At 39.1% G+C, this 12,902-nt stretch overlaps 2 protein-coding genes across 2 annotated transcripts; one reads left to right on the plus strand and one right to left on the minus strand.

Moving 5' to 3' along the window:
• Nucleotides 1-15: 15 nt before the first annotated feature.
• Nucleotides 16-5,041, minus strand: LOC119902374 (histone-binding protein N1/N2-like). The gene is made up of 14 exons (XM_038718522.1): nt 4,887-5,041; nt 4,625-4,730; nt 3,855-3,935; nt 3,644-3,744; nt 3,207-3,542; nt 3,035-3,105; nt 2,850-2,926; nt 2,667-2,740; nt 1,940-2,128; nt 1,644-1,816; nt 1,007-1,066; nt 778-870; nt 546-665; nt 16-212 (listed from the first exon to the last, which is right to left on the minus strand). Exons 2-13 carry the CDS (start codon nt 4,723-4,725, stop codon nt 582-584), a joined length of 1,440 nt encoding a protein of 479 aa, XP_038574450.1. The 5' UTR covers nt 4,726-4,730; nt 4,887-5,041; the 3' UTR covers nt 16-212; nt 546-581.
• A 3,701-nt stretch (nt 5,042-8,742) lies between these two features.
• prdx1 (peroxiredoxin 1) lies at nt 8,743-12,289 on the plus strand. Its single transcript, XM_038718525.1, has 6 exons — nt 8,743-8,878; nt 9,915-10,031; nt 10,243-10,396; nt 10,493-10,615; nt 10,759-10,889; nt 11,798-12,289. Exons 2-6 carry the CDS (start codon nt 9,926-9,928, stop codon nt 11,878-11,880), a joined length of 597 nt encoding a protein of 198 aa, XP_038574453.1. The 5' UTR covers nt 8,743-8,878; nt 9,915-9,925; the 3' UTR covers nt 11,881-12,289.
• Nucleotides 12,290-12,902: the final 613 nt, after the last annotated feature.

Consider the following 12,902-nt stretch of genomic DNA (forward strand, 5'->3'; position numbering starts at 1 on the left):
ATTTATCAGACAACGTTTATCAAATAATATTCTTTATTGAATTTAATAGGTTACATATGTGAACACACCAACATAACAGAAGTAGAAAAAAAGACACACATATTTACAGAAGCAAACAAGTGTAGCAACAGTTGGAAGGAAGTGGCGGTGGTAGTTTGTGAATCCCTTCTTGGATGGATGAAAACAAGCAGGCAGGAGTCCAGCATCACCGACTGAAAGATGAGTTTGAATCAAAAAAAATAAAAAATCTTATCTAGGCTTTCTGGATAATGCATTTATTGATTTGACTATAACACTAAGGAATAATGTATACTTTTAATGCAGCACTTCTGAGCATAAGTATTACATTAACATGCAGGCTTCAAATCAGAGGCATGGTGGTGCTCTGGCTCCAGTTGATAAGTTGTACAAGCCACCAGATGTCAGTCTTCTGCTGTTTGAAGCCCAGAAGCTTCAAATAATTTCTCAAAAAGAACGCCCGAAAGCTTCCTCTGCCCATCACCACATTAAACAGTACTGTGCCTCAGACTTAATGCATCTCTTACCTCTCGACTTCCATACTGTTAACTGTGTCCGTTGGCTTAGTGAACTCCTTTAGTCTGAGCAGCATCCGGCTTCACCTTCTTAACATCGCCCTCTTTCACTGGACTCTCCTCTGGTTTTCTCTGAAATTTATGCAAGTTTGGTTCAAATGAGACTATTGTTGTGACCTCTACAGCTCTGTGCAATTAATTTAAACTAAAAAAAAAAAATTAATTCAACATCTGGCTCACTCACCTTCTTTCTGACGAGGTGGGAGATGTCAGAGACCGGAGCTGTGGAGGCGTGTCCATTGGTAGAGCTGACTCCGCTGGTTGACGTGCTGTTAACCTGGGTAGAGGATACACCATGACATGTACTCTACAAGAGCGATAGATTAACAAGCCTACCAAATCTGTGTGGGCAATACAACATTCGTACATGTAAGCTCATCACCAGTATGTTGGTACACAGACTCACAACTTACCTTTGAACTGGATGAGGAGTCACCATTCTGCATAGTGGACGCAGAGGAAGAGCCTCCATCCTGAAAGGTACATGAGGTTAGAATCAAGCTTTGAGACGGTTCAACAGTACAGGAACTGCTACTGTAGGAGTAGCTTTACCCCCCAACAGCCTGGACTCACCTTTTAGGTTAATATAAAAGAACATTTCACATTGTTGAAGTTTAATATTGTGAATATTTGCAAGGGTGGATGCATGATAGGCCAAGTGAGACAAGGCCAGGCCCACTGTTTCCAAGTATCTTCAGTGCCAGCTGTTTAACCGCAGTTGAGACCTTGCTGTAAAGACAGCATCAGCCACTGCAAGAGCGCATGTCAGTGAACAATAGAAAAGGGCTGCATCTAAAAAAATAAAAATACCACACCATTTGCTTGCCACCCAGTGTGCTACTTGTTTGTTTTGTGTCCACACCATACCAGATAAATAATCCATCTTACTACTGCCATGGACAGTACATCCATCAGTATTAGTGCAAAATGATCCTTAGCTAGGTGTCCATAATGTCAATGAACTGTTCCCTATGGAGAGCTAATGAGCGTGTAGAGAATACCATCACAAAACATGCCTTTTCAAATGAAAATGCCACATCCCTCACTCACCTGTACACCCTTCATAGCCTCAGCAGCTGTGCCCACTGTTTTCAGACCCTCTGTGGCATCCTCCACCTTCTCCTGGATTTCGGGCAGCAGAGCCTTCAGCTCTTCCATCTCCTTCCTCTCATCTGGCAGAGCCTCTGGGCCCTCAGCCTTGTCTAGCAGCTCCTGCAGTTTGCCTGCCAGATAAAGTGGGAACGTTAGCTTACAAAATAAAAGTGAAATATGACCATGAGTGCTTGACAAGTTAACATGTTTCTTATCCAAGTGAAAACTCACAGGGAGTGGCCAACCCTGCTTACCCAGCCTGCTCTTTATGACAGAGATTGAACTCTCCAGCTCCTTGATGGCCGGGCTGTACTGAAGATTTAAGCTATAGGTCAGACCAAGCTGGTAGTGAGTCTCAGCAAGTAGGCGGCTGTCTGAGTCCAAGTGCTTCACCTGAAGCTTCAGACACTCCTGGAAATCCTCCAGAGCCTGTGTGTAATTTCCTGGAAGAGATAAGCAGCAACTAAAAAGATCAAATCAACAAGGAATTTTAGGTGTTAAACATGTTTTGTTGTTTTTTTTTTTAAAAAGGTATGTCCATTTTGTTATAAAGTTACTGTTCAGTCTGAAAGAAGAATTTAGGTCTGAGACTAACATTAATTTGATATTGATTAACTGTTGATTGCTCATATGACTAACTGAATAATTGTAGTCCTCATCCATTTTCCCCAGATGTCTACAAAGCCTGCTTGTTTTGTCAGTCAAACAGTCCAAACATTGACATTAGAACAGGGTAAATCAGCAAATCCTCACATTTGATGGCTGGAACCAGAGCATGTTTGGCATTTCTTTGACACACAACTTCAAATATTTAATTGTCACGACTAAATAGTCTGTTGATAAACTAATATTTTCAGCACTACAAGAATGAACTACCTCCATCTCAAGCTGCTCCTCCTCCTATCAGGACAAAAAATAATATATATATATATTAAAAAAAAAAGTGCTGAACTGAAGATTGGTTGAGCGACTTGTTTGTACCTGATTCAGCAGAAACTTCACCCAGTTTCAAGTGTGTCTGGGCTGACATGAGTTGATCCTCCTTATTCTCTTTCCTTATTTAAAAACAAAAGACAGTTAACAATGAAGCTGTAGCTCAGTGACCATCAAACTGAGATCCTAACAACCATATGGCTCAGCAAGCAGCTGGTGTGTTTCCACTACCTTTTGTAGATGACTTTAGCTACTTCCAACATCTCCCAGGCCAGTTGCAGGTTTCCCACCTCCTCATCCTCACTGTCCTGAGGGGGGGAATTATTTTTTTTTAAATCTCTCTAAAGTATTTATCTATCTCAATTCACATCTTCAGCCAATTCTTTTTGATGTGTGTGAGCTGGTTGATCAAGTACCTTCTCAGCAGCGCCATCTCCTTCAACTTGGTCTTCTGCATCGCCCTCCATTTCATCATCTTCCTCCTCATCTGAAACATTATGCGTTCAGATAAAGTGGGCCATTTAAATCCTTAGAAAGCCATTTACAATCAAGGTTTAAGGACAGAAAAAAAAAAAAAGGGAACGTCACCTTCTGCTTCCTCATCTCCCGATTCTTTCTCAGCCTCCTTATCGTTTTCCGTCTTGTCTTCACTTTCATCAGATTTACTTCCATCAATGTTGCTTTTCTTTTCCTCATTTTCCGCTTTCTTTGCAGTGTCCTGTTGCTCATTACCAGCCTTGCTTCCATCAACATTGGTCTTGTTTTCCTCATCTTCGTCTTTCTTTGCCGTGTCCTGTTGCTCATCAGTCTCAGCCTTCTCTATGTCGTCGTTCTTTTCTTTATCTTCGCTCTGCTTCATGTCTTCGTTTCCCTTTTCTGCCATGGCGTCATACACCTGAACCCTCAGCTCATCTCTGGTCTTCTCTGTTCAAGTTAGAGGAGATAGTTAGGATGAACTTTGTGAACAACTTCCCTTTTGAAAGGAAAAAAAAAAAAAGTCAAACAGCACAAAAACAAAGCCTCACCATCAATGTTTTCTGTGCTGTCAACATTGGACTCCGTGGGTTTTTCTTCCTCTTCCTCCGGTACTCCTTCCAGAGCATTACCCAGGACTGAGTTCTCCATCCTACAACAATAGACAATAGTCAGTTTGACCTGCATTTTCACAAGTTTCTGAAATGCAAGGCTATACTCAAGACTGGAGGGGGCGGAGGGGTTCAGACTACACAATCTTACCGTGCCAAATCCAGTAGCGCTTTACCACACCAGAAGAAAGCCTCTCCGCACTCGTCTGCTGTGTCCCCATACTTTTTAGCTCTGAAATAAAACTTATGTTTTAGTGTCTCATCAGTATGAGAGCACACATGGCATTTTTTTTTTTGCATATATGCAAAAGAAAACTGCATATAGTTCACATTTTTTGCATAGCACATGTTGAACTTCCATTTAAAAAAAAAAAAAATTAAGATTTGTTTGTTTTCCTTAACCACAGCTCAAAAGTTCTGCAGCTACTGACAAGGCTGGTAGCATCCAAACGTTGTAATGAGATAAACTGAATACGAATTACATTCATTTCTATAAAATGGTTAACGTTACTTTGTCACACACCGCTACAGTTCCCCTGCTCTGAGTGTTCAAATGTGTGTAGACGCTATAAATTTGCATTAATCTGCACACCTGTATAAAATCAACCCATTACTGCAAAATCTTTGTGCCTCGCACAGCAAGCAGACGTTTCCCCTTACTCCTCTTTACTTTTAGTGGATTAATATTGGTACTTATTACTTTCTGATCAACGACATCAGCCTTTGTCCTCCGATCCTTTCGCTTTAAAAAAAAAAAATTTATATATATATTCTTTAAGCTTAAATTTTGTCGGCGCACTTGACTTTTAGCTGGTTGTTAAGGAAGTTAGCAGCAGCCAATAGGCTTTAAACTGTCTGTGTGATGGACAGACTTATTATTATGTGTTGGCTGAAGCTTCTTTTGTTTCATAGTTAACTCACAGCATGCCGCAGGCCTCCTGCAAGGTGCTCACCGCCTCCACCACTTTCCCCATAACCAGGTGCTTCTTGCCCGTACCGATTAGCTTGTTGGCCTCCTCCATGTTAGCTACCGTGGACAGAAAGAAAATGATTTAACTCGACTTCATAAACCAAAAGCCCAACCTATAACGTTACATAGGTTCAGCCATCGTCTCTTTAAATGTTAACTTTCCGTGTGTACTTTACAAAACACAGTCTTAACGTACATTAACTGATTACATACCTTAACCGAGAAATAACAACTCAAACGTTCAAAGTAGTGTCTGATGGTTCGTGTCTCTGCTGCGCGTCTTTTGCACCACTCAGACACACCGCTCTGTTGTTTCAATTTGGCGCGAAATATTCCTGCCCCTTCCGGTTGATTTCCGGGTTCGTAAAGAAGCGCGGGAGATTTCTTAAAGACACAGAACAAACGTACAGTACTGCAAGATGATTGTGGTAGAACTACTACTGCTCTGCTATCATACTAGTATATCGACCCAGAGTGTTCAAAATGAAATAAATTACATTATGATATTCTCATATTAAATCTTGAATATGAATAAACACAGAAAAAAATACAATAATGCAACACAAAGGGGAAATAACCACTAAATGAAAACCCAACCCAATATAATTAAAGTCTGTTTCCTTCTGCTTCTTTTCAGGATAACATATTTATTGAAGTTATATTTTTTATTTAATTACAGCCTTTTTTCCACTCCAAAATGTATTGATTATTTAGTTGTCAGTCAAGACAATCTGGGTAGGACCAATTAAATTGGCTGTTGTAATGGCTGGAATGGGCAGACCTGCAATAATATCTGTTACTTGAACATTTTTCATGTTGATTGTAAACATGGATTTGATTCTTTCACATGTTCATGATTATACTATGTATTTGTACATGTGTTTATAATTCTTCATTTCATAATGTCGTATTTATTATTGTTCATTTCATATTGAACATTGTGACAACTATCACTACTGTATGCAACAGTCTGATCAAAGCAGTTCACTGTAGAATAACTGATAAAATATGGTGGCAGTAGTACTGTATATGTTTGTGTCTGTGTGTGTATTTCTCAGTTTGTGTGTGTGTGTTTCACTCTGTATGTACCAAACACAGCGTACTGCTGTCATGTCCTGTTGTGAGGGACAGAGATTGTGCAGCTCCCCCCTCAGCTCTTCCTGCTGACTCCATTATGGCTGTCTCATCAAGACAAGTCCGGACCTGGCATCCAATCAGCCTCACACTGAGACAATCATCATTGGGGACACAGCTTTAACAGCTATAATTTTCCAAGTAAAACCTACCACAGCTCGTTTAGTTCACATTTTTTTCAGTCAGAAGGTTTGAGTGGAAATATCCTTGGGGAATTTATTTTAGATTAAAATCAATATCACAGAAGATTGAAAGCTTTACAAAATATTTTGCAGAGTTTGCCATAGTTTATGGTAGATCCATACTCACCCTGCCATTTTGGGTAATTCATTTACTGTACCTTTTTTAATGCAGATAGTATTTCAGAAGATTAATTCCACTCTCATATCTGTCTGTTACATGTGAAGATCCGTCCAGTAGCCGCCTATCTTATCTTAGCGTAAGTACTTGAAACAGGGGTAAACAGCTAGCCTGGCTCTGTGCAAAGGTAACAAATGTGCAACTTAAATAAAAGAGAAAAAATGTGTTTGAACTTAAGAGATGCTAGTAGACACATTTTGTTATCTTCGGACTAAGTCAGACTAAACTCTCTCAACCCCTCTTTCCAGTTTTTATGCTAAGCAAAGCTAACCAGCTGCTGGCTGTAGCTTTATATTTACAGTACAGACACAAGAGAGGTATCAATCTTCTCATCTAACTATTGCCAAGAAAGTGAATAAGCACATTTCCCAAAATGTTGAACAAATCCTTTAATGTCATTCCATGATAGAGAGACAACATAAGTACTGTAAGCTATTCTGTTTCCTACCTATGTTTCGAAACACTCTGCAATATCCTTTGAGATCTGTTGCTTCCATTTGGTGGGTGTGTTAGGACAGATATAACCAATACACCTATGACGAAAAACCCCACAGAGCAGTGACGCACTATGCAACACAAGATGTGAAGCCTTTAAACAAATTGCAAAGCTTCAAGTGAATGCTCTTGGGTTATTGCAAAGGACAGCATTAATTGGATCAAGTACCAATATTTCAATCCACCATCGCATCCTTTTAAACTAACTGTTTTGATGTTTTGCACGGCTGAACGTGACCAGAATGATGGACACACAAGTGCCCTTCAAACATCCACTTGCTTTGGAATCAGCAGTGGAGCAGATGCACTAATTATGGGCATATTTGAGACTGCAGATGAATACATAGGCCAGCGTTTGATCACAAGCCCACCCTGGTGCTTCTAACAGGAGGTTATTGTGAGTCCCCCTCTTATCTGACCCTTGATGCTGTGCCTATGGCAACAGCATGAAAAGACATCGCTCTGTGACAGTGGAGGAAGGATGGACGGTGGAGCGTCTGTTTGAGCAAATAACAACCTCTGTATGTCCAGGTTACATAGACTCAGGTGAACTAATAACTTCACTTCCTGAAATAAATCTTTCAGCATCTCTACTCAGATATTTAATTTATTATAGAATCAAGTAAGATTGGCTATAAAATTTTATGTTGTTGTCACATGTACAGTATATTAGGAGTGGTTGCATGTTAGAATAAGGAAAATCTGAGGTTTACAGATAATTCTGGTCAGTAAACATTTGGGATCATTAATGGCAGAAAAAGCACATTTAAAAAATATAAAACTATGCCCTGTTCATCAATTGGGAATCGGTACAGACAACAAAAAGCGTCAATCTTTCTGAGTCTTAACAATGTCTTTGGTGTCAACAATTCAGTTTTAATCAATAACAGACAATCTATCCATTCAAATTCAAATCACTTTTCTTTATAGAAACTGCTGCCAGTGTGAAAATGCATGGACAAATTTTGCTGTTCCTCAGCCAAGTCATTAAGTAAATATAGCAGTGGTCATAAGGAAATGAGAGTGAAAAATGACTTCTGCAGCCGACAGAATAAGTACAAGATGTTGCAACACATCCTGCTGTAAATACTATAGTTTGGGAGTGACAATCCAGGAAACATGTAGGAAACTAGCCAGCATGTGCAACGGTCTTACAGAGCTTAATTCTCTAATTAATATAGATTATGTGTACTGAATTTGTTCTAGCTAGTTATGTGTTTAAAAACTATAGTTGTGTGCTGTTACTATTGTTTTTGTGTGTTTTTGGGGAACATCTGTTTCATACATGGAAAATGAGTTCCCTTTCATCTGAAAGTACTTGAATGACAATTAACTGGAAAAGCAAGTTTGACATGGGATCATTACACCAAGCAAACTTGCTGAAAGACAAAATAAAAAATGTGATTAGGCTGGTGACCTGGTTTTGCCAGTGCTTTACTACCTGAGCAGGAAAGTTAATAAGAAACGTATTGATAAGCCACATGCAACAAACAGAGGTTGTAGCAGTAAGGAGTTGTTTCATGCTTATTCATGATGATAATGGATTGGCTCCACAAAGAGGCTTAGTCATATGATGAAACCCCATGACCATGACACCTGCATGGCTGTTCAGGGAACTACAAGCCATTAAAAGCTCCAAGCTTCAACATTATAAAAGAACTGAATTTAATTTGAGCTTCTGGCAATGTTGGATGCATTTGATTAATTGTATCCTTTGCATTTTTGTTGTTGTAATGAACTTTGCTTTAATAAAACTTTAAGAGAGAGAAAAAGCCATTAAAACCTTCCCTCATTTGAGTTTCAGATTAACACTCTCAGTGTCATGCATCACAACAGGCTGTAGAGCTAATCTAGAGTCAGAAGGTTGTCCTATACATCTGAGGATGAACTAGAGGTCAGAGATGCCCCACAGGGACTATTAAATAACTGTGAAACTTTGAAGAATATTTCCTCTTCTTCCGGCAGTCTCTTCATCCTAACCCTATGATTTCCTTGATTATTTCACAAGAGCATAATAATTCCCAGGAAAGTGAAGAAAGTGCAAAGTCATTCTGTGTGGTGGGTGGTTCAGATTGGAGCTGGACTGAAGTGGGCTGTGATCACGTTCTTAACATGTTATCGCGAGAGGTGAGCAGTAGTATAAATTCCCTGGTCGATCGGTCCTGTGAGCTCCTGCTCTCTGCGGTGTGTGTTGGTGTGGTGTGATCAAAACTGAGGTATGTGGTCTAGAAACACAATTAATTATGTTTTTGTCTTTCTGTTTAACAGTTGGCGTTTGTTTTCGTTGATTAAAGTGTTCAGTTCGGTTTGTTTTTGCTTTGAAAGTTGCACAGCTGTAACGTTAACGTTACCTGAATTCACAGTTCAACAAGTGGTTTTCACGAAATGATGAGATTGTTTAGTATTAGAGAGTGACGGAAAAGTTTAGGCCGTTGATTGATTTTGTTAAGTGGAAAGTGATCACTGACAGAAAGGTCTATAACTAAGGTTACTCTCAGCCAAGAGAAAATTTCAACCTTTTTGGCGTTTCAGTCGATGTTAGCTAGTGACATACCAAAACGCACTCAGGCGTAATAATCGATAACTCCTGAAAATGTAGCAGGAATTTGCTTCAAGTAAAAATGGTAGTAAACATTTAAATGCGGAAACACCTGTGAATTTAAAAGAAGTGAAAATGTACTGTATTACAGACTACATTAGTTGTCAGTCTGCGGCTTTCAATTTTGAGTTCAGCAAGACATTTCTGTCTTTTGGTTTCATTATAACTATTTTACATAATTACACATTCTACTACTTCCGGTATTACAAATTTTTCTACCTCTGGAAAACTTTATTTGCTTCACCTTTAGAGCAACAACAAACAAGTGATTATTCATTTCCAGGATTAGCTGATAAATTATTTTATTAATGTGAGAAAATGGTAAAAATGACCATTATAATTAAGTCCATGGTGGTGTCAACGGATATTTAGTGATGTCTGACCAGAAAATTCATTATGTTGCACATCTGCAGTGGTAAATGCATGAGAGTTGAGATGATGATGATGATTAATTGATTTGAGGATTGACAGAAAATTAATAGGCAACAATTATTATTTTTTTTTTATAGTTGCGGCCCTAAAATTAGTCTGATCAATTGCAAAATTGAAGATGCATCATATCCTTTTCCTGCAAATGAGAAAGAATCAATCCACGGTTGTGATTTGAGAGACATTGTGTATTACATAAACAGTTTCCTTCTTCTGTAATTCAGTCAGACTGAAGATGGCTGCAGGCAAGGCACAAATTGGAAAGTTGGCCCCAGACTTTACAGCCAAGGCGGTGATGCAAGACGGACAGTTCCAGGACCTGAAACTGTCAGACTACAGAGGTATACTTCAACTTATATCTCTTCCTCTGTTGAGTGGGGGACATGTTTTGATGACGCCCTCTTCTGGACTGCTTTGTAATCATTCCACAACATATCGAACTGACATTAATTTACACTACTAGACTACAATGAACTAGCCTTAAATTGCTGCAGATGCATTGTCACATGACAAACTCAGTGGCCTTATTTATTTTCTTTTCCTTTGGTGTAGGGAAATATGTTGTCTTTTTCTTCTATCCACTGGACTTCACCTTTGTGTGTCCAACGGAGATCATTGCTTTCAGTGATGCGGCCGATGACTTCAGGAAAATCGGCTGTGAGATCATCGCCGCCTCCGTTGACTCACACTTCTCCCATTTCGCGTGGTAGTTACACGGTTGTATATTAAGCGCCTGCAGTGGTTGTGCGGTTTCCCTCTTGCAAACGCCTCACTTTTTCTTTTTTGGATCATGTTCTCAAAGGACCAACACACCTCGTAAGCAGGGCGGCCTGGGTTCCATGAAGATTCCCTTGGTGTCTGACACACGGCGCACCATCTCCACAGATTATGGTGTCCTGAAGGAGGATGAGGGCATCGCTTACAGGTGGGTTCAACAAGCTGGAGTTGGGCTCTTTCAGTACGCTTAGATAAAGACTAGAAACAATAATGCTGTTGCTTTTGCTTCCCAAAGGGAGATTGTACCTTTTGCCTCTTTCGGGGACCCATGAATTGCTCTTTCTGTTTCAGGGGTCTGTTCATCATTGACGACAAGGGCATCCTGAGACAGATCACCATCAACGACCTCCCAGTTGGACGCTCTGTGGAGGAGACCATGCGTTTAGTCCAAGCCTTTCAGTTCACTGACAAGCACGGAGAAGGTAAGTTACTGCTGTAACATACTGTGTATGTAATGTATCTTACTGTGTCCTGTAGCGTATCGCTTGTGTTAAACTGTTGTTACTAAAAGATTTCAAGATTCCTTGAAATGTGCTATATACTCTGAGTGATATAACTCTTACTCTATACTCTCACCTTGTTCTCCCTGACCCAGATAAGGTTGTATTGATTTAACTGTTGTACTTACAATGTTATTACATAATTTGAATCCAGAGTTGTTATTGGCTGTTTGGAAAGAATTTAGTGAGACCATAAAGGCTTATTCAAATTCAGAGGTTCATATTGTTGTCTGTGCTCAGGTTCACATAGGGCTGGGCGATATGGCCAAAAAGGTTATCATGATAAAAAGATTAATATCATTTGATATCGAGAATTATCATGATAAATGTCACGTCCATTATTTCTTTAGTTTAAAGGATGATTTTAGCTCCTGAGTGAAAGTTGAAGAAACCAGATGGGGAATTGTGGTTTAAAACTATTATTTATGGTCCGAACATCACAAACACTTTCCAAACAGTGGATCACTTAACAAATCTGAGGTAGAACCAACAAAATATCTTAATTGGAACAATTAAGTGTTTTTTTTTTTTTTTTTTTTCATGATTCAAATGAATCAAACATTAATTGAACATTTGTTGTTTTGTTATTGAAAATCCTATAGCGGTAATTGTTTTATTGCCCAGCTCTAGCAAGTTGAGAAGTGACAGTTGACCTAAAGGAGGGCAATAATTAAGCATGGTCTAGTACAAAGATATTTTACATTATGCAACCAGATGTTTGATGCATTTCCCTGCTTTAAACCCAGGGTTATTTATTGTACATGTGCATCATATTGGTCTTCACTGTGTCATCTACCGGGCCAGGACTCATTACAGGCTTATCTTTTCAGTCTGCCCAGCCGGCTGGAAACCAGGAAGCGACACCATCAAACCTGACGTCCAGAAGAGCAAAGACTTCTTCTCCAAGCAGTAATAAGCCCATGGCCAGAGTCTGCTGCCTGCTGTAGGAGATTTCATTTAGAGATTACATTTCCAGAGAACAATATTTAAGTCACCCGCTGTGCCTGTGAAGGAGTGGTTTGGAGTTTTTGTAGTCAACATGCTGTGTGTGTGTTCTGTTGTCTGTAGAGTGAGTAGTGCACTTATGGCCAAAGCATATAATTGTCTAATTATATTGCGGTAATGTTTGCTATTTTCACTGTCAGACTGAGATAAATATCCGTTTGTTCTTTCATGTCATTCCTTACTATTGTTAGATGCAAAGGACCATACAAACAGTTCTATTGGAAGAATCTCTCTCCATTATGTTGTACTTTTTTCTTTTTTTTTATAGTCAACAACACATGTTCTTGTTCAAAATAAACAATTCAGTTTATAACACTCTCTGAAAACAACACATTTATTCAAACAGAACAGGTGAGATGTTTGGGTGTTAAGGTCATTACACATAAACCTATTTCTTCTTCGGTGGTGTTAGTAGTATCAAATCAGGTACACGATTGTTTTTTTGCATGCATGTAAATGTACGATACCTTAAATACTTCCGTACGTTAGATTGAGGTACAATGATTCCCTTTTATTTATCTTTTAAAGCTACAAGCTCAGTGAATAATCATAGCCCAGGTGGAAGATAAACTCCCAAGTATCTAAAATAAGATGCAGGCTTCTATTGAAAATGTTGCCGTAAATAAATAGGCTTTCCCTAACAAGTCAAAAGATGCTTATTTGTTTGCCAAATACTCCTGCAGCCTGCCCCACCTAGGTTTTTATATTTATTTTGGCTGACTAGAATATATGGGTGTCAACAGAACAGGTTTGGTTGACATCTCCCTGGCGCTACTGTTTTAATGTACCTGTTAGGACAGAACAACTTACAACTATTCTTTTGAATATATATAATTCAGTGACCTCAACATTTCAACGAAGAAGAACTGAAAACACCTGTTTGAGTTGACAGGGTGAAAAGTAATTAATCATATATATCATGACATTTAG

The sequence above is a fragment of the Micropterus salmoides genome, unplaced genomic scaffold, assembly GCF_014851395.1.
Source record: "Micropterus salmoides isolate LMB-PRFRI ecotype aquatic unplaced genomic scaffold, ASM1485139v1 Ms_hic_scaffold_14, whole genome shotgun sequence".
Lineage (NCBI taxonomy): Eukaryota > Metazoa > Chordata > Actinopteri > Centrarchiformes > Centrarchidae > Micropterus > Micropterus salmoides.